General features: G+C 34.5%; 2 protein-coding genes across 3 annotated transcripts; one reads left to right on the forward strand and one right to left on the reverse strand.

The window, feature by feature from the left end:
- Window positions 1-1,160: 1,160 nt before the first annotated feature.
- On the forward strand, window positions 1,161-26,162 carry LOC128671893 (uncharacterized protein). 2 transcript variants are annotated; one of them, XM_053748717.2, is made up of 5 exons: window positions 1,161-1,386; window positions 19,528-19,631; window positions 20,208-20,324; window positions 22,644-22,876; window positions 23,198-26,162. In XM_053748717.2, the coding sequence occupies exons 2-5, from the start codon at window positions 19,530-19,532 to the stop codon at window positions 23,589-23,591; spliced, it is 846 nt and encodes a 281-aa protein (XP_053604692.1). In that variant the 5' UTR covers window positions 1,161-1,386; window positions 19,528-19,529; the 3' UTR covers window positions 23,592-26,162. The 2 variants fall into 2 exon arrangements, with proteins under 2 accessions (XP_053604692.1, XP_053604693.1); XM_053748718.2 differs by lacking the exon at window positions 1,161-1,386 and adding an exon at window positions 9,776-9,797.
- LOC128671892 (uncharacterized) lies at window positions 12,168-15,698 on the reverse strand. Its single transcript, XM_053748716.2, has 2 exons — window positions 15,089-15,698; window positions 12,168-14,712 (listed from the first exon to the last, which is right to left on the reverse strand). Exon 2 carries the CDS (start codon window positions 13,784-13,786, stop codon window positions 12,884-12,886), a length of 903 nt encoding a protein of 300 aa, XP_053604691.1. The 5' UTR covers window positions 13,787-14,712; window positions 15,089-15,698; the 3' UTR covers window positions 12,168-12,883.
- Window positions 26,163-26,278: the final 116 nt, after the last annotated feature.

A 26,278-nucleotide genomic window follows, 5' to 3' on the forward strand; every position in this document is an offset into this window, starting at 1 on the left:
ACATATAGTAATTTTTGAAAAAAATCTTCAATTAAATCTTTACTACCTATATGAAGACTTTCAGCTCTTTTACAACTACATAGTCGACATAAAGTCGTGTCCTATAAGCGAATTGAAGTGGTAAATGGTCAAAAAGATAATTTTATAAGGCCGCTAAAATAAATCAAATATGTATGTATGTAAGTAGTTTAAATTAAACGTGGTAAGATCACAAACACAGTAACAAACAAAGCCATTGTCGTAAATATTATAATGTTAGCAAGACTATTACAAGCTATAGGTGTTATAGTGTAGTAATTGTACATCATCCGTAGGCGTGTCGTAGACATTTTGTAGAACTCGTAGACCATAATTAGGTGCTACGATTGGTATATTTTCGTAGCTCGTAGACCCTACGCCACTTTTAAAATCTCTTTGAAACAACATTCTTAATTTGTAAACAATTATTAGGTTAGATGTAGGTAACTACCTACTTTGTTTTAATTTTCATTTATAGAGTTAAAGCCTTTAAATACTTACACACAACATTTATTATAAGTACTTTGAAAAAAATCTTTTAAATAATGTTGTATCGAAAATTATTTCAAAGCATTTTTTTGTGTAAATACAACACGAAAGCACTTTGAGCGATGATGGCGTGTACTTAGTAACAGGCTCGGTGGCCGCCATCGCTGGAATCGCGCCAAAACAAAGACAATTCGCGCGAAGCGAAAGTGCGGCCAATCGATAACGTCCGTCCCTCTGATAACCTATAGCGAACAGCTGATTTCAGCTAACCACGAATTTGGAATGCCGTGCTTATTTAATTTAAAAATGTTTTAAAATCAGAATACACGATAGGTAGACACATAGTGGTGTAATTTTATAATGATATGAATACCTAAATGTAGAAATAAAAATATATCATGTACCATATCTGTATAAATGTAGAATTAGAAACAGATTCTAAATATACATATAGATAAGGGTTAACCCATACCCTGTTGTACGGGTTACCCCTTATCCATCCACATAACGCCCAAGTTTCGTCAAGATATTGTAGTGTACTCGAAGGTGTTAAAAAATCATTGCTCACCTCGATTTATGCAAATGCAGGACGATATAGCACATCACATAGGCTGCGTGTGTAGTTAGTTGATCGGCTGCGGACTCGCGGTGCGCAGGCGCGTTGCTGCAGGCGCGCGCACCCGCCTGCTGTCACAGCCGACACTACGCCGGCACATCGACCCCGAGGCACACGCGCGCCCATCGCTCTTCTCAAGCAACGCCGGCCCCTAGCGGCCAGAAGCCCTCCTCGGCGCTTCTACCACCCTAGTACTCAACACTCCATCTCACGGGGCAAAGCGCCACGGCCGGCGTTCGCAAACAGGGCTCGCCGCATAAAAGGTACCATTCATTATTATTTCCATTGACATGTCCGCCCCGAATCGCTTACAATGCCGTTTCAAATGGTTCGTAAAAGATTTTTTCGGGTACTAGAGCTACCCAGCTGCATTATGACAAAAGACATAAATCATTGTCTGGCCTTTGTTAGTAATCTCGGACTATCCTCTAATTAGTAAGTAGGGTATTGTGTCTGACCTTCTCTCATTACGGCTTCCACGTTCTATTTGCAACAAACTTTATTTTTCCAACGTATATTTTATGTAAACTTAGAAATCACTTTCGTATTTGATATATTAACTTGATTTTATGTTAAACTTAACGATGTCATAAATATAGCTATATCCATAAATCTTGCCGAGTGGTGGTTGAGTTGACAAATTATTCCCAAATATTTATTTTTCCTTCATTGATGCTCATAGTACTCGATATATTCGCAATTACCCATCCATTTTAAACGCAATATTAATGAATCGTAACCGGTCTTCTATTTTAAATTCACTTGAATTAGGTACGTAGTCTAAACTGTGGCAGATATACTTTTTTGAAGGAACAGTTAGCATCAAAGTTCTAAGACGTCTGATTTATCACCTTAATATGTTACAGATAAAGACTACACAAATATCATCAATTTCGCGCAAATAAAGCTAATTGGCAAATAATTATAAAATCCCAAATATTCCCTTTCAGCTCTTGTAGTATTTTACAACGTATATTTGTGGAATAAAGTTTTCATAGTTAAATAAATATATCTCTATTTTAATGGACTAATAATTTTATTAGTGTTCACATTAAAATTTAATTAATAAAAATAAAGAATAATTAGCAAAAAATTTAATTTCATAGATATGTATTAGTAATTAGAATATAGTGTTTTAGTAGTTATTACTAAATTCGCAATGTGTTATTTAGTGTTTTTTCTTATTTAAGTATGTACATTTTTAAATACCGTAACATACCGGAAATAATCATACGTTTAGTTATACCATGACTTATATAGATGTAAAATTGCGGACGACTGTCGTCTACCAGGCGACACTCATCCCTCGTATGACACTAAATCGTCTAGAAATCTAGGAATGGGGCAGACAATTGATGGCACGACAACGCCGAACCTTTTTTATTTGTGGAATTCTGCGTAAAAAATTAACAAAATTATCCCAATTACTTATTTCTTTTCAATTAATTCTTATTTATTATTATAAAATCTGGTTATATGGCCATTTTGAGAAGTGTAGTTTATGTTACTTGGCAATTCTGATATATAAGTATAATACGATAAGTACATATATGTATATCAGAATGCCAGAAGTCTCGTTCAATAAAAAGTATGTCTGTATCGTTTTCTCGTCACAAAACGATGGATGATGATTAGATTCCATAATCTAATTAGAATCTATTACAATAACCTATAAATAAATTATTTTATAGCAAACTCTTACATAAATCATCTAATTAACCAATTATGTCCGAGAGAATCAAGAAAAATATATATAATTCGTTTATACACAGTAGCGCCATCTACTTTATAAAGAGCCATTGACTATCAGCGTACTTTCGGGATAAAAAGTACCGTGTTATTTCAAGATATCAGCTAACTCAATACTACATTTCATAAAAATTGGCCCCGCCGTTTGAACGTGAAGAAGTAACTAACATACAAACTTTCGCCTTTATAATATGGATGGGATTAGAATTCATAGATATGTATTAGTAAAACCTCATGACCCTCCCCATGACCTTGTGGTTTGCCAATAAAAGTATTCCTCAATCTAGGCGTCGCTATTCAGTATATCGATCTGACCGTCGAGCTGTTACGCTACAACAGAGGCATCCGTACTTTGTTCAAGCTATTGTTTCTGTATTCTTTCCCTACTACATATCAAAAGGTAATTTTTAACACTATCTGCGACGAAGCGTAAATTTGTTAAAAGGGGACATTTGCGAAACGGTCATTTTGCGAATGGAACATTTTATGAAACATCCCCATGTTTTGCGAAACGAGCATATTGCGACGAAGCGCAACATAAACTATACTTGTTGGTGACTAAATTGGCTGGTTTTGATTTAATTAACACACGGTTAGGTTATTAAATGAAAGTGCAACTACTTATATAATTAGGTGCCTAACCAATAAACTCAAAAGTAACAAGAAGTTGCATTTTCGTTTCACCGTTTGGTTTCGGCCCAACCACGCAGAGTAACCAGTTTTTAAAAAAGCTCTGCTTCTAAGACTCCACAGTAGTAGTAAAAGTAAAAAGGATTTTGTATAGACACAACAATGAACAAACAATGAGTATGATTGAAAGCATAGTCTTTTATTAGTGTTTGTTGTTGGATGCAGGTAATTTGGCATGTATTCTGTGCCGACAGCTTATCAAATCGGAATCCAGCCAAATCGAAGTGAGTCGAAAGACTAGACTGGGCTTGGCATTAAATCTAATTTCTTAAATCTAAATCTAATTTCTAATTCAGTTTGGTCCAGAAATTTAATTGGTCACAGAAATAATATGGGCTCAAGTGAGGATCATTATGAGATTATCACATAACATTGCTTTTATACCACGACTGTCTAAGCAGCGCATTCTCGTTTGCCGTCATATACGTGTATGTATGTTTGCCAAATAAAGTTTTTTTTTTCGTTTGATGAATACAATAAAAAAGAAAAGGCGTGGCATTTGTGATGTTTTCTGGGTTCATAAATAATACTTCTGTATGTACTTTACGTATAAGATACTCCCTAAATATCTTGATAGTGTGAGGTATATCGGTTTTTTCAAATTTGTATTCCTTACGTCACGGTACGGATTGCTAAAATGTTAGTTTTTTTTTTAAATTAAATGTTTTGTAATATCTGTAAGCAATTCCAATGTAATTAAAATTTTAATACCTATTGACATTTTAAGTAAAATCCTACGAAGCTACAAAGGCGGGAAATTACCGACTCTAATAAAGCCAATTGTCGATAAAGTTCTAATTGGAAGTCGAGAAAGGCATTCGAAAGACAGTAACTATCTTGAAGGCTTTTGTGCTTTAAAATGAATTCAAACTGAACAGTTAAGTACTTCTTTTGTCGAGTCAATTCAGCCCTTTTTAAAATATCGACTGTATCTGTTTAAATCTAGCCCAATATACAAAAAACGTTGTGGGTTACATAATCACTAACATACACAAACGACATGTTACATTATGTATTATTACGTCTGTATAATATAGATAATTAATAGTTTATTATATAAGTGTTTATTTATTTAGAAATAAAATAAAAACAAAAACCGTTCAGATTTTGAGGTAGTTTTAAGATTTACTAAAACGTCACTAATAATTTTGTAAGAGAGATCTTATTGCGCTCAATGCGTTACATAAAATCATATCCGTGCTGTAAACCGTTGAGGAGTTCCCTCGTCGGGAGCCGATCCTGGTTGCACCACCAGGTCATGCTTATAATTAATGCATTGTCATCCAAACTAAACTAGTACATAATTTAAACTCAACCGGTTGAAGATATCGGTTGAAAATTCAGTTGCAAGATTCCACTCGAACATACATGTATACTTCATAAATTTCAAGTAAATAAAAGATTAAAATAAATTACTTACCTCAGGTGTATAAACTCAGGCTATAAAGTCTCAAGATGTTTTCTATCATAACTACTACATATCTTTAATAATTCTTACACCTTATCGGTAGGTAACCCTATTTACAGGTCACTAAACGTTGTTCTTTTATTAAGTCCACGGCTCTTTATTGCAAGCTCCTGTAGAAATAAGCAATGAAGCTTGACTTACACGCCAACTCTCACTCTGGCACGCGATTTTCAAAGAAAATGGGTTATAAAAGTGTATCACGTGAATTTTATACTTTCAATTTCTCGCGCTTTTGAAACTAAGTGTAAAAACAAGTTTTGTTAAGTATTCCAATTATACTAGAGTCATTATAAGACCATTTTAACTAGAACAAAGAACGTTTGTTGTCACTTTTGAGTAGAAACAATAGAGATTCAGGTTAGCACACCCTGGGCGCAGACGCTCAGCGGCTGAGGAAGAACCTACGCTCAGATGATAGATGATAGATTCAGTCTAGATTGAGGACAAATGCACTCAAATTTTTAATTAAAAATAACATCTGATTATTAAAGTTAATTTATTTTTTGTCATCAAATGTTATCAAAATCTCTTTTCAGAATCTTTAAAAAGATCATGCCTAAAACTTCTTGGAAAAGATAAAACATACAGGCTGAACCGAACATTAATAGTTATAACCATATAACATCTATACAACCATTTTGTAATAAGTAATATTAATATAGAATGAATACTTCCTTTTTTACATATAAATTTGAAATGTAACTAGTAATTCTCTAATTTATGAGACCGATTGAGAACGTAACCTAGCAGTCTTCTCTATCAAAAGACAAGCAATCAAAGTTTTGATACAATATAGAATTACTTAGTCTGGAAGTTAAAATGAACGACCGATATATGTACACACTTTAAAATTTTTATATCGATTATTTACCTACCAATGAAAAGCTTTAGCAACATTCTTGAAATCAATGTACCAAATTTAAAAGTTAGTTCAAAGGAAAAGAAACATCACTGAAGCTCAAAAATCGCCTCAAGCTTCATGTCAGTGTACAGTTTCCAGCTGTTGTACAATGGCGCTCAAATTTATAATTCACGTTGAAAATATACATCCGAGCTGGGCTTCCAGGCTTTGCTTTTCATCAGTGTTTGAAATTGCCGCGTTTTTACAGAAACCGAAATGTGACTGTAATGAGCGTGGGAGAGCACTTTGACGAAAAGCCTCGTTTAAAACATATTTAATTACACCGAAGCTCTTTGTGGGTTGAAAGATCGCATTTTTTTTACTATCAGCTATAATTTGTGACGTAATTGTGACTGGCGACCATTATTTTGGGATCACGTTCCGCATTTGGCGTAGTAGGTAAAGTTAGTGGAATTACGCATATTGATATTAAAATAGATATCAAATCATTTTTATATAGGGTATAGTAAGTAAGACCATACCTGATTTTCTGTTTTTTCAAATTTGTAAAAATCTAATTACCTATGTATGTAATCGAATAAAATTCCAATTATAAGGTGATTTTTACGATGCCATTACTACTAAGAGTTAATTCATTGTTTATAAGTCAGGACATTAAACTGGGAACACATAAAACGCAATCTTTTATGATTTTATCATCTGCTTTTATAGCTCCCTTACCTTTAGGGGTATTTATTTATTCTAAAACTATATCACACATCAATATTCACTGGCCGTTGAAATTCGATAAAATTCATTCTATTTCAAAAAAAAGTAAAGCTTGTAACATATACATATATTTTCGGGGTTTCACTCCCATGAAAATATAGAGATATAATCCCTCTGTCACTTAGGAATAATTTGGAAATCGATTTAATAGGATCCTGTAAAATACATAAAAATATTACGCTTAACAGAAGTGTATTTGAGAAATTTGAAAAAAAATGAGAAAAGGGTAAATAATTTGAAAACAAATTCATTTTTTTAAATGTTTTATAATTTGCGCCGCCATTTTAAATTTCTGTAGTTGGCTTACTTACGCCTTGTGTAGATGTGCAACAAAACATATATTTTGTGTCTTTTGAAGGCTGGTTTACACTAAACGTTTGGTGTGAATCAGCTTTAAACAGTTCACGAATCGACTTTGCGTGACGAAGAAAGAGGTTAGCATACAACCTCGATTTTATGTGGTTTTATCATAACACATCAGTCATATGCCGGATGAAACGAAAATGTTATTTCTTGACTAATAAATGTAGAAACATTTATTAGGGCAATAAATTTATATTCTCTAATAAAATAAAATAAAACTATAGGATGAATCAGACTGTTGTAGTATGTCTAAACGTACAAATACTAATTAATTCATACGAATCAGCCATCCACGATACGAAGAAACCATCATACAGACTTCAAATAATATTTTTAGCAAGAGAAAGTCTACATTTCAGCCATCTTCAATCATCCCTTATCTTTCCATGTCATTAAACAAACGTAAGACTGGTTAGAGTTGGGTAAAGGCTTATCTCGATGAAATTAAATCTGTAAGCTTATGTATCACATTAACCAAGTTTTTGCTTTAAGGGATTACTGATAAGGAAACAAAGGAGAGAAAAATGAGAAATATTTATATAACTGTAAACTCTTCTTCTTATTAAGTGTGCTATTGCTAACATTGCTCATGAATTTTTCAAGTTACGGGTATCTCTGACTTTTACGACTATAATTCTGGGAGCTACCAAGAAATATAAAACACGTAGCATGTCATTGCGTCCACACGTTCTCTCTTTTTTTTCCACGGTCCGTACACGATATGGAAGAAAGAGACAGCATGTAGACGTTAGCAACGAGCTACGTGTTTCGTGGTAGTCCGTCTAGTAGTTGTCGTCGCCCCGTTGCGTTGGCACAAGTTGAAAGTCTAGATCACCACCAAATAAAATAGTAATAAAATTTATATTGATAATCTATTTAATCAATTGTAGGTTTATGCTGCATGTGAACCATTCGGACTGTATAACTGCAAGATCTTTTGGAACTGTAATAAGTACATATTATAACGTCTGAAAAATTTATTCACAGCTTAGATAGACACTTTAATATAAACTAGATTTGGAACAGAGCAAAAAGCGAACATGACGGTAATTTTTTCCACGGTACTGAAACAATCGATAGACGCGTACGTAAATGACTGGGCGACCACTGCAGTGGCTCAGTCGCAGACTCAAGGGCGGGCGGCGCGACACAGGGATAGGGCTGCCAAATAAGTATTTTTTTATTATTTAGTTATTATTATTTAGTCTCTCCTCACGTGTTCTTGTTTGCATTTACGTTTGTAACGACCACAAGGTTCGGTAATAAATAAACATTTTAACTGCGATTTTACCGACCGGCCGCCGGACGTAACCCTTTTTTGGGAATGCTGTTGTCCTATCAGTTAGCAAAGCTTCCCTCAGTCGCCAGATAATATCCATTCCATTGGAGGATAGTAGTGATCATATTCCAGGATGTGGTATATACGTACGTGTATACGTACGGACGTGTGTGTACACACACGTCTCTTATATTGTATTTTAATTTCGACGAATGCCCAACAAATGTGTGTCTTTTATCATTTTCATTACATAATACATACAAGATATTTTTTTCATTTTCTTGTAATTGTAAACTAAGAGAAACAAACACACACATACATTCTCACAAACTTTCGCATTTATCATATTAGTAGGACTTATAAATAAAACACGCTGTTGCCAACCCTGACGTAGCCACACTGGTTTCCCACAATTCACGCAAACAGTAACACGTAGCAACCGAATGACGTACAAACTGAAATTTACATCGCATATTATATTAAGGGAAAATATGCCTTTCCTTTTACGGGCTTCTTTTTGGAAAAAAAATTGTAAAAAAGGCAACAAATGCGGTATAACTAGGTGTCTACATTTTAGTATAATAGTAGTTTTTAATAGTAGAATTATTTATTAACTTAAAAAGAATATGCTTTCTTGTAACAAGAACTGCATCATTAAAATTATTTGTGCGAAAATATTTTTAATTTTTTGCACGTATTCGGTTTAATTTTGCTTGAACTGTTATTTAAAGAAGAAATCTTTAAATAAGAGTTTTCTATAGACTGATTTATTCAGTTGTTTACTAAACCAATATCAAGAACTTTGTAACTTTTACTTACTAGACTTTTCGGAAAGTTTGAATTCGAAATTCAAATTATTAAAGTTTTACGAAATTATTAAACAGAGTGGTTACTTGTATATTTGAGCTAATAATAGAATTTTTGATGGAACATATTTTTGTCAGAAGCATTTAAGTATGAAAGTATAAAAAAATATTTAAGATGCTTTTTATTGCTCTACTGATCAGTCATTTAAACAATTTCCTTAATAACTCACAAAACGAAATACGTGTATAATAGACTAGCTTTTATACTAGACTAGCTTTTTTATATAATAGACTAGCATTTTTAAGAATGTTTTTAAAGCAGACAGCATTTCGATTGACAATTATTTTCATTTTCCAGCATTTGATAGAATACTTTTTGTAGATAAAAACATAACTTTCACATTACATTACCAATCCACCACTTACAATATTATTTTAATAGCTATTTAATGCATGCAAGGCCATTCTAACATGCATAAAAACGCCTCAGGAGCAGGACAGCATGCGGATGTGACGTCACCGTTGTCCTTGAACGCCATTTAATTGGTTCTCACCCCTCTGGGGTGGAAATGCACCGCGCTGCAGCAAACGTGTTAATGCAAGGTTAACTTCTTGGCGGTCAATTTGGAACGGGTTATGTGAATTCGAGAACAATTTCAAATGGACAGACATTATATACAATATACCAGGTATTTTTAAATTTATTGATCTATGACAATATAAGATATTATATAGCTATAGAGATAAACATACAAATTTAAAAAAATGTTCCGCTGTTTGGTTCATATCAGTCACATAAAGACCCCCATTATTATTTTTTTAATATCTTCTATGTACAGACATAACCCACGTACAGTTTTATTACATGTATATATAGATAGATGTATAGATATGGATAGGCAGAAAACAAAATCACTACGTGAAAGGAATTGAAAAACATATTTACAGCAAAAATACTCTATAGGTTACTGTCAGATAAGTTGAAACATTAAAACGTAGATTAAAACACGGATTTAAAATCACAACCCGTCTCGTCTGCCGCTCCAGCGTAATCCACTTTAGAAAATAAATATTTGCAATTTTCCGACGCTCGCGATGGCTGCCCCATCTCATAGTTCGAAATAATAAAACTGGGACATTTATTTGTTAGTAGTAAATTATTATTTGTTTTAATATTTAATTATGATTACTTGTTTTTGGAAAGCGTAGTTTGCTCTCTCTTCTGAGCGTTTTCCTCAGCCGTGTTTCCCAGGGTATTCTTTAAAAAATTACATAAAGGTACATTACTATTTACTTCTAGTTTAGTTATTTGATAACTTAGACAATGTACAACGGTTCAACGGTATGTTAAGTTTTTTTTTTACGAAAGTATCACTTGTTACCAAAATATAGATTGAAGATCTGCTTCAAAATTGAGTTGCAATATTCCATCCGAATATATATAATGAAATATATGTACATACATTGCTAGTTAAAATCTTGTACATAAATCTTGTACATACATAACAAATGTTTTATGTTTCATGATAGTCTCTCCGAACATCGAGCATTCTGTTAGACCTTATCACTAACTTGCTTTTTCCCAAACAACTACAAACTACTAGCATTTCGGAATGGCCACTGCTATCTTGGGATGACGATGATGGATACAATGGCGTTGGAAAACGTTGGCAAAGCCATTCTTGTTTCTGCTATCTGTTCAACAAGCTATCTGATACAGGGAAAACCACGTAATACACAATGTACATATAATAATTAAGTTAGATCTATCCTCTTGTCTCTAGTAATTAAGACTGCTTTGTTTCAGCGATAAATTGTCCCGTTTATTTCCGAGACAAAGTGATTTTTTGCGGTCGGCCACATCCCGCAATCCTGGGTTAAATAATGTTATCATTTATTATCGATATACTGAATACATGTATGCATACATGCATTTTAATATATTTAGTACAAGCTTGTCGTTTATGGAAAGTAAATTAACATCGTTGATTTTTGAAACATCACAACTAAACATCATTACATCAAAACGTTTTATATTTTACTAGCGCCCCTTCCCGGCTACGCTCGGGTAAAACCATAAGAAATTATACATAGAAACTGAAAGTTTAGTTCCGGCACCAACCCATTTTTATGATTCGGGGATTGTTGCCAGGGTAGTTGCCAGCTGGTAGGGGACAAGTTTGCTTTCTAAACGAACTTTGTCGAATTTTCTAACTTGTACCTACATTTTATGTCTTTTATTTTCAATGCGAAATCCTGAACTTGTTCTTCTTGTTTATGTAACTTGTTGCTAAGATAATAAATTAAAATGATACATTGTAAAATGAATCCAAATATTTTCACGTTTTTATTAAAACGCTTCCACTTATCATATTACAAAATATTATATAACATTGTTGGCTCTGTTCTTTAACAAGTGTGAAAAAGAAATATTGAAAAATGCAGATGATTATGAGCTGATTGTAAAACGATGGTGATTATAACGGGAGCGGACAAACATTCAATGAAAAACTATTTTATATAATGTAGAACCAAATTATTCCTTTTACCCATTTTCCGTAGCGACAGGGGCAGAAGGGGAAAATTGGAAGCGGTTACGTATTCATGATTTAGCTATTTATTCCCGCCGCCGAGCCCAATACGCCGACCCAATTATTTGTTTTGAAACGATCGGCTTTCGTCACTACGTGGGTGTATCTTGTTTAACCTGGGCGTCGATCCCGCTAACGTTAAGTCATAATGTTTCAATAATGGTACTTTTTAACACAATTCCATATATGTCTAAATACTACACTGAATTTTATGAATTAAGACTGTATTTGGGTCGTTCTTCTTTTTAACCTACAATTTGAAAAAAAAATTGCATAGTTTTGAAAAAATATATATATTGCATACACGTCTTCATATACATATATTTTATTAGACGACTTTCTACTCTATCAGAAAAAGTTATTGGCCGCGAAGATTACAGTTTTTTGTAGGATTTTCATGACTTTTAAGAAAGAATCGACTCAAAAAGTTACACTTCCGTCACGAAATCTTTTATTTTATTCTATTAACTGCTCTTCGTTAAATAACTTTTACTTTTGTAAAACATAAATTAACCAAAATGAACTTTTAAAAAAGCATATTAATATTATATATTTGTATTTATAAATATATTTTATTGATTTTCAAATATCACTCTGTCACATTTACTGCTGATATAAAGTAAGTTTTTGTTGTAAATAAAATTTTAGTATTATTTACAAATAAATACGTATTGCACAGATGGCAATTTCATAAAATATTGTAAATAAAAAAACTCCAATGTTGCACTAGTTATAACTAAATATATATACGACCAAAACAATTTTCCTAACAGGAGACAACATTGTGACAGAGTAGTAACTTATGTGACGGAGTTGTTATTCTAGGGGATACCAAACTCTCTTTTGCAATAGTTTGCAATAAAATACATTTATTTTTATAGAATCATTTATTTTTATAAATCTTAATCAGTCTTCAACATTATCATATAATATAATAAGGTGAGATCAAACTTAAACAATTAATGAAATCACATTTGAGATGAGAGCTTCTTAGAGTCGTGAGAGCCTCTCAAAAGTAATTAGTAATTTGGTAAATTAAATGACTATCCACGGTCTAACTTGACAACAAATTTAAATTCGCAAAAAATAAAACATTCATCATAACAATAGCTTAATAATTAATCAGTCATTTTTCAAATACTGACAGTGGCTCTTCGAATTGGAAAAATTGTCTCTTCCCCTTTTTAATGACATTTGGAGCCGGTAAGACTAATCAAATCATCAAAAGGAACATCCGATATGTCATTCTCCACTAATTTAAACAGCCTTCCACTGTCATCAACTGATTTTAGGAACATTACCATGACTTCGCCTTCTTCATCGACAACATTTTTTGCTACTCCAGCGTAAGTGTACTGAATGTTCCGCGAGCTACGTACTTTAACCAATACATAAACTCCGTCTTTTATATTCATTGGATGAATATCTTCAGGCTGGAGCGTTTGATAAGAAGTACCACAGACGGCAGTTTGATCAGCTAGATCTTTTTTCGTTTTGAGCGTGGCTAAAGGTTGATCTTCATCGGATGATTCATCTGGGCCATATACAGTATCGAAAATACTTTTACGGGACATCCTAATTGTATTTGTAATATCTGCGAGCATCAAACCTTCCTTATCGTGAATTACAGCATCTTCTTTTTTATTAGATAAAAACTCGTCCACAGTATTTTGTTGTTCTTGGATTTCAGGCAGAGGTCGATAAGTTTTAGGAGCATGGCAAGAACAGAATTGATCACAAAAGCAGCTTAATACCCTATGATTTAAGATTCCACGATTTTCTGTGAACATTTGGTGGACCTGCATTGTTCCTTTTAGGGGCACAATGTTACTAGGAATCGTTGCTGCTACCTTTTCGATGTCTTCGCCTGTCACCATAAACAGTGTAATTTTGTTGGCATCTTTGAGCGCGGAAAAGAATTGGAACACATCTGCAATATCGTTTCCTCTAGCAACTATGGCATCAGCTTGCCGTTTGATTGTCCCTCCAATACCATCAGCAGCTCCTTTCCCATGCCCTGCTTCAAAAAAGTTCCAGGATATTTTACGAAATCCGTATTCTTCGAAAAACCTATGTATCTCTTCCATCTACAGTAAGTGGCTTCACATAAAATGGCCTATGTTTAGTGAAGTAGCTGTAGTGGCATTTGAGGCCACTATTTTCTTTCAAGAACGTTTTATACAGGTTTTTCATGGAGTCCAATAAAAATCTTTTCTGTGCTTTCTTTTTTTTGTAAGTAACAGTTTCCTTCTTGCCAGCTGTAGCCCTCGTTACATCATCCCGCAAAAAGAACCGATGAATCTTTCGTACAAGATCAGTATGCTTTGGTAGAACGCTCTTGTATGTTAAAGGTCGGTCTACGCCTATTGCATCTCTTACTAATTCGATCTGCACTCGAGACTCTTTTACGATACGGGTTTGGAAAACCGATTGAATGAGGCGTTTTTCTCTTCGACTTTTGACAGTCTTGTATCGTTCTTTAATGGCATTAGATAGAACGTTGTACTTCTTTGTGTTCTGACTATTATTTTCCTCTTTTTTGCTGCTGTCTTTTTTTGATTTTCTCTGCAATCTTTTCTTATATTTTCGAATTTTTTTCTCTGTTTTATTTTTTCTTGAAACTTAACATTATCTCTGTATAACTTCGTTCTATCTCTTTTCATTTTTTTTCTTCCACTGGAACTGCGCATTGATACTTCAGAAAGAGTCGGTGTTGCACATGGAGTTACTCTTGGACTTTCTGGTATTGGTGATGGAGCCGGTGTGTTCAAAAATACCTCTTCAAGTATCTTTTTCTTCTCCCTTCTTTTTTTATTAGCTTCTTGCCATCTTCGCTTTTGAATTCGATGTTCTCGCTCGCTCATATCAGCCACTAACTTTTTTCGAGCATGGTATCTTTCTAAATCTTTGGGCTTTACTTCAGCTACTTTCTCAGGGTCATTATTTCGTTTCGCGCGACAAATCCGTTGTCTTTCTGCTGCTGTTAATGGCTTTTGTTTCACCATGATGTTATCTGGTAATAGAAAATAAGGAATCTTCTGTTATCATTTAGATACTATCTAAATGATAACAGAAGATTCCGTGGGAATAATTATTCTAATAACTACCAAAACGAATGAATCTTTTTTAGTATTTCTTGAATTAAGCATAAATATAACAAAAACAAAATTTATATTACCCCACCGTCACGTACTTACCACTCGGTCACAATAAATATGTGACAGAATTGTCGTGTGACGGAAGGGTAAATTTTTGTTAAAAAGTTGATAATATTTAAAAGTTAACATAGAATTTGATAATTTACATGTCGGGCATAAAATATTTTTTATTACGTAAGAGTAAACAACAAAAAGTAACAATGATCATTAAAATTTGAATCAATTACTTACGTAACGAAGCGGTAGCCGAATAAACACACGCGCGTCCTGACACTGCGTTTGGGCGACTGAGGCGCTGCCTTCTGTTTGCAGATGGGAACACATACGGAGGGGGGGAAGAGGTAATATCCTTGGTTCGCATGCCACAAGGACGAGCGGCAACAGCGCGTATTTCGTTTGACAACCCACGTGACAGAATTTACCACGCAAAACATTAGGTAGAGGGAGACGAGTATTTGAAATTTTTTAATAATTTTATTGATAGTATTAAAAAATAACTATTACTGTTACACGATAGGTAATATATTAAAGAGATATAGGATATTTTTACATTTTGTGTCATAATATATTTTTTTCGTAATATTATAGATAACACGCACGCTCATGTAGCGGGAGACATAATGATTTTGTATGAATACATCTCTGTCACGCGGATTCACAACTCTGTAACTTACTTTTTACGGTGAAATTATTTAATTAATATGTTATTTAAATATGTGCGATCATTATATGTATAGTACAGTGTATGTCAAAATATAATTTTAAAAAAATATTGATAATTTACTTGTTTTTTTTTTAACTGTCTGGCGAAGACACCTTTTTGTAGGTTAAAAAGAAGAACGACCCATTTATTTAATATCACATACGCCCCCCCCCCTCTCCCCCAAACTAGGCTACAAACTTATCCTGTGGTAAGAGGACTTAATGTGGGCCAATAAACTAATTACTGTGCCACGATTATTACTACTAATCGTTATCATAATCGACCCCTTGTTTACTTTTGGAACATTTAATGGACCAATCGTAACCTTTGACGTTGTGACATTTTGGAAGGCTGTAGGCGGCCGAAGGCATGTCATTTCAACAGGAAAGATATTGCGTATTAAAATTTCCTTGGAAACCTTTGACCTCTGATTACTTTTCTAATATTACAAATCGAGTCGGATCTGTGGAACTTTTGTAGAAACCATAAACACCATAATTCAAAGATTCAAATAGAAATAGCAAGTTATGTAATCGAATTTTAATATCTTCCCTCCTGGAAATGTACGTTATTCTTTATTTTTTAGGAATGAAAGGTAGCTGTGACTAAAACCGTTTTTCCCTGTTGAAAAATATCGTAATCACGCATACATTGATAATTCTCTTCGAAATATTAAAGCCTATAGAACATTCTTTACACACTCGACTGACATTATTTTTCTTTAATAGATACTCGGCAAAACGAACGCCAATATATTGATCCTTCCTGTGTATTAATAATTTGAATAAGTTTCCCCTATCAAGACTGATGATGCTAACCGGTCCATCCATCATGCTGATAGCGATCCCGAATAGTTTGAGATTTCATAATGATTTCATTGAAATTTGATCGTCTGTTTCATTGTTGATTTGTAAATAGACGTAATTCGAATAGGCTGACATTATACTAAAATGACGTTCTAATCTTATATTTTAGATACACACTGCATCATCCTAGATCTATTTTTATCTGTGTATCGTTAATATTTAAATGAATTTTTGCCCTCATTCCCTGGACAGTTAAAAAATCACACGACGTTAGTGTTAAAACACGTTCGATATAAATGACATTCGAAATTCGAACTAACGCCCAACCAAGCGCTAAAAAAACAACATGGCACCACAAAAAATACATGCTTTACCAAACATTTTTTGTTCAAACGTCAGTACGTGTGAACAAATACATGGTTACTAATGTGCCACTTTATATGTTAACACATCGTAACGAAAACGAGGCCTTATTTAATATGTTTTATTTTATTATACCTTTCGATTATTTTCTATACCTACCTTGGATTTTTTTCGTCCTGTACAAATAAAAACTAAGGAAGGTACAGCAAAACTGGCTAGGCCTAAATAAAATAAACAAATAAATATATTAGGACACAGATTGAGCTAGCCTCAAAGTAAGTTCGAGACTTGTGTTATGGGATACTAACTCAACGATACTATATTTTATAACAAATACATATTGTGCTACATGATTTTTTGTCACACATTGAATGCAAGAAGATCTCTCTGATAACAATAAAAACATGTGTCAAAAATGGCATTTTTGTAATAAACTTATTTTACCCAATGGAATTAGTAAGTAGGTACTCTGAGTACCTACTAATTCCATGATTTTACCTAACAATAAATTAGAATTTCACGTCTTAAATTTGCTTTTCATTTAAACTATAGTATCAATAATGTCCATAGTATTTAGCCAATATTATCCTTAATATCCATATTATTGCATATTATTGCTAGTCCTGTAACTAATCGTTGGTCAAATTTTATCGATGATGTTACAACACTAATTTCCACAGCGTTTCCTCGCATGCAGCAAAACACTTCAACCTTGACCCGATGCAGTAAGCAATACTCTGTATGTTTATGTACACATTCGCTGCACTTTCCTTTTAGCCGGTAAATTATATTAATGTCATGTTGACGCTGTCACACTTTCCACGGGGAATTAGCTGTTATCAGTTACATTACATACAACTATATTTTTATTTATTTGTATTCTCGCAATGTATATTATATGCATAACATAGGTACAATGTATTGTAGGCTTGTGGGTAATGAAATACTTTTTTTTAAACACTGCATTTTTGTGATTTTAATTCGTAACTGAACTGAAACGATCTTCTGAAAAGTTGCTCATATGCACTAAATGTTCGTCTTACTTTTAAATATTCTGTTATTTAGTTGATATATAACTAGGTAGGTACATACATATAGTTATTTACTCGTGTACTATTTGATATCATATATACGAGATACGACCATCCCAAATCCACTTCGCTAGTATAGGGTTTCATGTGACGTTACGTTACTTGCGTAGTAATAGTAAGTAAGGCTTAGTAAAATGTAAACAATTTTTTTCACTGTTCAAAATTTGTAAGCCGATTTGGATGATCATCACAAGTTTCCAAAGTTTTCTACGTCAACACATTATAAATTATTATATTCTCTCGGTTTTAAATTTAGAACGGACTTCTAAATTTAAAACTACATCTAAATTCTTTCAGTATAAATTTATTTTGTAGGTAGGCTCGAAGTAGAGTATGCCATTATGTGTGTATTGGTCATACATATAAGAGTAAAATAATTAAATAATTGCGCAGTGTTCGATAACTTTCACATACGTGCGTCAAAATTATATGAAAGCTGACATAAAAACTTATCGAAGTAATAGTGTGGGTAGCCTTAATACCACAGGCCATCAGTGAACGATCGACGAATTTGTTGACGACCAGATAAAAATTAATTATTTTCTGGCATTATCGAAATTTATATTTGAATTTATTTCATACTAACTTTTGCCGCGGCTTCGCCCGCGTGAATTTATCTGAGACAGCGGAACAGACATCATTTTCATACAAACTTTCACCCCCCGTTATGGTAATTGGGGATTGATTTTTTTAAAGTAGCCAACATTAACTATGTTCGTTAACTACGTGCATACCAAATTTCATCACAATCGGTCCAGCGGTTTATCCGTGAAAGCGAAACAACAGACAGACAAACTTTCGCATTTATAACATTAGTATGGATGCGCCCAAACTTATAGTGACGGTTTTGGTTGTTATAAAAATCCAATAATCGAAGTAACTATTGAGTTCTTTGTTCGCTAAATGTACCGTCATCGTTACCTACATAACCGTCAGTTACTTGCTCGGCAATTTGAGTGCTTGCCAACTTCGCGATATATTATGCCGTAACTTGGCTCAGAAACCCAAGTGAGAACTGTAAATTATTAACGTATCTTTTTCAGTATTTACAAAAGCCTCCCAACTTCCGCTATGCGGAATATATTTGAGGTTTTAACGCATTCTGAATTAGCACAATTTAAAGGATCGTGACACCCACCAGCTTGGACGAGAACTATATTCAAGCGCTAAAGAGCACATTTTAAGCACAAAAGAGCCGAAAGTTAAACGTGTTTCAAAATCTGATTTCTAATAATGTGCACAACATTTTATCAAAAACGAAAATTTACAACATCATACAGCCGACTGTGTCTGTGGCTCCGAAGCCACCGTAGCTTTCTCGTAGAGTATTTGTAGCAAATCGTAGCACTTTCGTAGCAGCGTAGAACTTTAGATTTAACTTTCTTTCAATTGCCTCTCTCTTAACTAGGCCCTTCCAGGCGAAGCGATCTTGGGCCTGATTTACCACAAGTCAGTGGTCCTTCTAGTTGGTGCTCTTGCTTAACTGCGAGGTCAGAATTTATAAGTGCTTCTTTTATCTAGTTGGTGTTAGTGCGAGTTCAACGTCTAGAGTTTATACCTGCTTGTTATATAAAAATACTAACGACCCACTCCAACTTCACACGTGTGTAATATTGTGCATGTTATATAAACATAAACCTTGAATCTTGAATTGTATCTAATAAAGAAACCAGCATCATCATCGTAATGTGATTTTGTTTGTTACAGAAATGGAAATCGTGCCCGAGGGGAAAAACTTTCGATTGGTAACAGAAGACGAGCTCCCAGCAGTGGCCGATATATTAGTGCAGTATATGCCTGAATCTCTAAAGGTAATCTAATTTTATGTGAATCAATGTACATTGCGTACTTTTTATTTCAGGTTTTTTTACCGCAAGGAAAAACCAACGATGTACACCGCACCAAAGTTCGCCGAACGCCTCTATTTTTCCTTTTTGTAGTAGTAATTCACAGTATAATGTAACAGTGGCCTTTCACCACAAAAAAAAAACAGTTCCCATGGCTAATTTACCCAGAAAAGGCCTTTTTTAATAAACAGATTAATCAGATATCTAATATAATAAATACGTATCATTACGAGAGTTTAATAGAATTCTAATTAGTAATTTTACATCAAATAAGTTTTATAAAGTAAATTAAAAAATATATAAACTAAATTATACACAAAAAACTTCAACAGGAGTGGTGAAAAGCGCATGAAAATCCGGAGTATATCACGAACAAACAGACGCGGCAGAGAATACCCGGCTATGTACATTGTATGGATTGCCACTTCAGATTTTTTTTCTTTTTTTACGTGAAAGAAGGACGAACCTACACACTTTCACATTTATAATATTATTGTGGATGATAGACAGGTTTTACTAATGATATATTTTTTGTTTCAGTTTCACCAGACGATTCAAACATATCTAAACAACAAGGTGTGGGACTTCCATTTTTATGTAGCGAAGAATTGGCCGGAAGACCCGATCTGTCTACACTTCCCGGGCTGCACGAGTACGGTGAGATATATAATCATCACCATCAAACAACAACAAAAAAAAACAAGTGGTCATCAATATATGGCTATGGGTCGCGGGTCCGCTCAAAGCAAAAACAATCATATGTTTGACCTAGAACCATAATCCAAGTACTATATGTAAGTGGACCTTAAATCATTAACTGTATATATTGATGTTTTTTCCAAAATCGATCCAGCGGTTCAGCCGTGAAAGCGTAACAGGCAAATTTTCGCATTTACGAGTATAATATTAATAAATACAAGCAAAACTGCTGGAGAAATTTTCAGTTTAGTCCCTAGACTAGATTATTAGACTTTTCGGATTTTTCACGTGAACGCAGGTAATACGTACCTACATAAACAATATTTTACACGCGAGCAAAAGCTGCTTTCAGACGCCTTTGGCACAACGGTTTTCAACAACGTTAATAGTTTTCAACGACTTTCGTAGTTTTAACGATTCAGTGAAGTGGCAACTGTTTACTTTGAACCACTACTCTGAATGCTAATGTTTTCGTAGCTAGCTTGTAACACTTTCGTAGCAAATAGTTTAGTTTGTGCTCGTTTAAACGTTGTGTTCTTACAATATCAGATATATTAAACAGTTTACTACAGACTAGGAATAAGAATGGTATATTTTACATTTCTGGTTCGTTTCCTCCATATTAAAGACGGAAATTCATAGCAAATGTCTCCAGATAATGCCAGACACTTGATAATACAGTCTCTAATTGACTACTAACCCAAATCCCTGGGATCTATACCCCGCAGTGCGGCAGACTGAAAATCACGATCCTGGGGCCTGGGCCTTGCAATTCTTTCACTTTTATTTCGCGAGAGAAATAAAGATCATTTCTGAGAAATGTTTCGGAGAGACACAAACGATTTGTACTCGTATTTTTGTGAACTTTTACAATTTAAAGGATAAATTAAAGTTGCTTTTAACTCGCAAACTTGATGTATATTTTTGTTAAAGTGGAATTTTATTCTTCAATCTCACCAAGTGTTATATATATGGTCATAAAAACACCATTTGATATAAGTACTTACTAAAGATAATAACGTCACCGCTTTGCTATTTTCATTAACTTGTGGATTCTTCATACCTTTTCACCATAAATATTTATATTATTCAGAAATTACTAGAAATGTTGTTTACTAAAATTATATTTTTTTTCGCCCTTTCTTCTCAGTAATATAATGCCGAAATAAACATAGTTTTACAGACATTTTTCGATGAGATAATTTACTTTTCAATGGCAAACTTTAGTCATTCAAAATATGATTGCATCGATTGTAGGTATTTATATGAAGGCTTACTCTATATACGCAATACATAAAGCGAAGTGTCCTACCTTTTCACCACAATCCGAAAACTCTTAACCCTTCATGTTTGACATAAACGGCCAGTAAAGTTTTACAAGCGGGAATAACATTTCCTGACACAAATACCCGCCAAAGAGCGCGATTTCCCTTTTTCCCTTATTCCCGTTCTCCCGACGGTAAGCGGATACAGCCAAAGCACATCAACCTATTCAATATTATTCAAAATTCGCGTCTATTACCATCGCATAGAGCTCCATGTTGGATAACTCGTGGTTACGTGGCATGTACGTACGAGTGATGTGGAGAGCGCGACTTTAACTCCGCTTGAAATGTTGAGGGTGACTAAGAAAATGTTTTCTTATGTTCGTATCTGATGAGAACCAGAATATTTTTTTTATTTAATCATCGTAATCTATAATTTTAATTAATAGTAATAGATAGCCAGCAGACAGACATTTCCAATCCAGTTGAACTTCACTATCTCTTTCAAATTATGTCGGACTTATCAAGGCTTTCTTTAAAATGGCTAGATTTTTATGGACGTTATTTCTTCACTTTGGAATTTAGAACGTCTTACTGGCCTGCATGTTTAAAAATTATCCTGTATTGATATCTAAATTTTATAAGATAATTTAATTAATTCTATGTCAATCATAAATGCCGTAATCAATGTAAAATTACCCATTAGCTTGCTTTAAAGCCTAAGTATAAAGCTACCTAAATCGTAATGACATTATTACGCTTTATCATCATATTATCACATAAATACGCTTTATTTATATTAGGAACGTTAAGACTATAAAAAACATGTGCGTTCGGACGTGAGCTTACTCTGGCTTGTTCTACTTTCTTTCTCATAAATCATCGTTATACGTCTTTGCAGCAGTAGTTCCATAAATTCCAAGAATACTTGGACGTTAAAAAGTGCCTGTGAAAATCTAATTTCTGAACGAACTGATTGATGAATGAATTTTGACTTACATTTAATTTCCAGCCGAACAGCCACCCGTACGAAAGCGTGACGGTGTTCGTTCCGTCCGAGCGCGCTGAGCTGGTGGACCTCCTGACCTCGGAGGACGTCCTGCTGGACCTCACCCAGCCATTGTACCTGAATTTCACCCACGAGGCCATAGTGAACCGCTTCGAGCACCGCTATGAGGCCCATGATAAGATCACCGGTGATGTCTACGTCTGTGATAACCCGCCAGAGGACGCTGATACGGACGGGTCGGTATTTTACAATAGAAATGCATGGATTCCTAGAGTATCTGCGCCATTGGATGACTTCCTACTGGAAATAAGATCCTAGGCTACCCGTCTGAAACCCCTGGTGTTGCAGGTGTGCAGACTATGGTAACCACCTACCGCGCCGCATACCTGAATGATTGTTTGGTAGTATAAAAAAAACCTTGTAATAAATATACTCAAAAAGCACTGAACCAATTTTTATGATAGGCAAAACCTTCAGGAGTTGTTACTCCTACTGCTACTTTTTTCTATGATGGTTTTACGGCCATCTATCAAAACATATTAAATTATTTGTTACAGGCTGCCACCGGACGTGGAGTTAGTTCGCCTGCAGCCTGAGCACATGAAGGCCGTGCACGACCTGTACCCGGCGAGTGACATCGAGTGCCGCGAGGTGTTCGAGAAGCTGGTCGCCGAGCTGCCCGCCTACGGCATCTTCGTCGAGGGCCACCTCGCCGCCTGGATGGTGCAGTCCTACTACGGCGCCATGTTCTCCATGCAAACCCGCCCCGAGTTCCGCAGGAAAGGCTACGGCATCTACCTCGCCCGACGCCTCACCAAGGAAGTCGCCGCTCGCGGGTACAAGCCCTTCGTAGTCATTCGACCCGAAAACGACGCCTCCCGTTCCCTCTACTCCAAGCTTGGCTTCGAGAGGAAGTTCCGAACGGTGCGCGCCGTTTTGCGTCCTCGCTAGCGCGTAAACGTTGATCACTAGCAGATTTTATTTTTTTAAGACTTTTGAAATCAATCTAGCTTGCGATCTTTGATCGCTTAGAGAATTTTAGTAGGTAGCTTTAAGGTTGTAGCGACTGGCGCTCTCTGTCTGCGGCGACTTCGATCAGACCGTGATATTCTAATGTTCAATTTTTACTAATAGAGCTTTTAGCAAACTTTCATAAATCTAGATTGTGTCTTCTGGTCATAAACGGCGACAACGAACAGTAAATACCTTATTAAATTTCTCTTTTTCGTATAGCTACGCGTGTTTTCCTCCGCTTAGTGGCAGGTCTGAGAGCTCCAGCCGTTCGCGCTAGCCTAGTCACAGATCTCAACGATTCTAACTTGGTCTGGAATCACTCGGAACCTAGATTAATATGGATCATTAAATATTAAATACGTAATAAAAAGATCGATGGCGTGTCAACTACTGCGACGTTCTAGTATAGTGCTTGCGGTTTGGGTTGGGTACTGCTCTCAGCACTACTCTACTGTACGAATGATGATACAATGGTATAACGCTTTAGAGCTAGAATAGAATAAATACTGGCGTACCCCGGTCATCACTTAAAATATCTCTCACCTCCGCAGTTCCACAAGCACGACCTGACTTGTCTTGATAACCTTGTTGAAGATCAATACGTAGAGAGAAATGGTGCCAACTTGTAATTGTGTTAACCCCTATTTTGTAACGAGTAGATCCGTCACCAAGCTCCGCACCTACGTAAGGTTCTGCTGCTTCTCGACACAGTTAGCCATCATTTAGGCGAACGCTTTGACATTACCACTCGTTGACCGAGCGGAAACTATTCTGTCTCATGGTTTATGAAATTGTGGGACCCGTAATGACCTGTGTGATAAAACGTTAGCGTATTAAAGGAAAAGATAAACATGAGAAAGAAGTGTTCCCGTGACTGCACCCCAGTTTGCACAATTCGACAAGTAAATTTTCAAGCACTATTATATTAACTGAACAAATTATTGAACAAAAAAATATATGAATCGATTTTACAAAAGGCAGATACATTCTGCAGGTACCTATACGGTATTTTACTTTCTAGTCTTTTAATTGTGGAGTTTTTGAAAGTAATGGGATGAGGAGACCATTTATTCATTTCTATTAGGTACTTAATAGATAAACAAAATGAACTACCTATTTTGTAAACTGGAAGCTAACTTCACCACAATGCGAAAAAAGTGAAAGTTAGTTTCAAGTTCGTGCATTTAGCTTTTTTGGGAACCCTGTTTTTATATACCTATAACAAAATACATTGTTGGGAAAATTAAAAATCATTTAAAATTTGATACGAAAAGTAGATAGGTAGGTATTTTAATACTGGAATGTATTTTACAACTGCATAATATTTAAATATTTAAGTATATTGGACGTTTGCTATACATTTATCCAAAGAAGCTTAGGTATTTAAGTTAATCAATTTTGAATTATGATTATATTGGAGTGTGATACTTTTTATAATTTAACTTATATACTTTATATTGTATGTAATTAGATAGATCTTCGTTTTGCCCAATTTGAATTGTCTTCCCGAAGACTGAAGACTAGGTAACAACTAGAGAAGGAAAGGGGTCCGAAGTAGGTTACATTCCTTTTTAAAATGGCTGTTAAAAGATTTCGTTGTTACAATATAATTTTGGTGACGTCACTTTTTATTATTATTTTTAAGTAATATTTAATTATGGAAAGAAATATAATTGGTGTTGTAGTGGGTCGATCTTGCTCAAAATGGAGCTTCCACCTATTGTTGTTGAATTTATTCGGTCGAAAATATTGCCAATTGTACTTTATTGGTGACGTCGAAAATGTACCTATTTCAGAAAGAATTAATAAGAAGTTAGCAAAAATCTTACTTAACTCCTAAGATAACGATCGTTTTGAATCTTCTTCTTAATATTAATTTATCATCTTTGAAATATTCCAGAATTTTGGTTGTAAGTTTATCTCGGACCATTTTTAAAGGCCTGATGTCTTTGATCGCTTTTCCGCAAAAAATGTGTGATATTATAATCAGAGTATTTTATAAATATGAGTTGAAAACGCAAGTAAACTACTTATAATCTATAATCACGTACGTTTTTGGCGGAACAATGTGGAAAAACTAATAGGTATGAAAAGTAAATTTAGAAACCTAGATACTTAAAATACAGAAAATCGTTCTGCGGTGCGCCTGTGCATTCCTATATTCAGGTAATTTAGTACAAAACGTGGGAAAACCTACAACCATTAGTCTGAATTCTCTCATCATGCAGTCATGCTAAAGCTTTCCTACTTTATTAGTGGGTAAAAACCTACATTGCATAAGTAGTTCAAAGATTTCTTCGAAATTATTAATTATAAGGACGATTTCCTACACATCTTATCTAACGAACAGGACTCAACCTCCGTCCTTCATATTGCAGTTGCCATTAAAACGCTGAATATTTTGAAACTCCTGCAGATTAAATGAAAATGTAGTGTCCATTCTGTATTGTTTAACAGTTTATAACTTGTACCTTGCAAAGGTATTGAAAACAATAAATATAACATGAATCAACTGGTTTTATTTTCATTCCCTTACTTAGTTCCATTTCTTAAAGGGTATTCATGGATCAGTTGAAAGAAAAGGCAATAGTCGTGTCTTATAAAGTGATAAAATAGAATTAATT

This window comes from Plodia interpunctella, chromosome 8 (assembly GCF_027563975.2).
Source record: "Plodia interpunctella isolate USDA-ARS_2022_Savannah chromosome 8, ilPloInte3.2, whole genome shotgun sequence".
NCBI classification, from domain to species: Eukaryota; Metazoa; Arthropoda; class Insecta; order Lepidoptera; family Pyralidae; genus Plodia; species Plodia interpunctella.

What these genes read in the sequence shown, in the direction of transcription:
- LOC128671892 (XM_053748716.2), bottom strand. Translation starts at nt 13,786, where the DNA reads ATGGAAGAGATACATAGGTTTTTCGAAGAATACGGATTTCGTAAAATA.
- LOC128671893 (XM_053748717.2), top strand. Translation starts at nt 19,530, where the DNA reads ATGGAAATCGTGCCCGAGGGGAAAAACTTTCGATTGGTAACAGAAGAC. An exon ending in ATATGCCTGAATCTCTAAAG is followed by an intron (nt 19,632 to 20,207) that starts GTAATCTAATTT and finishes TTTTTGTTTCAG; the next exon opens with TTTCACCAGACGATTCAAAC. An exon ending in TCCCGGGCTGCACGAGTACG is followed by an intron (nt 20,325 to 22,643) that starts GTGAGATATATA and finishes TTTAATTTCCAG; the next exon opens with CCGAACAGCCACCCGTACGA.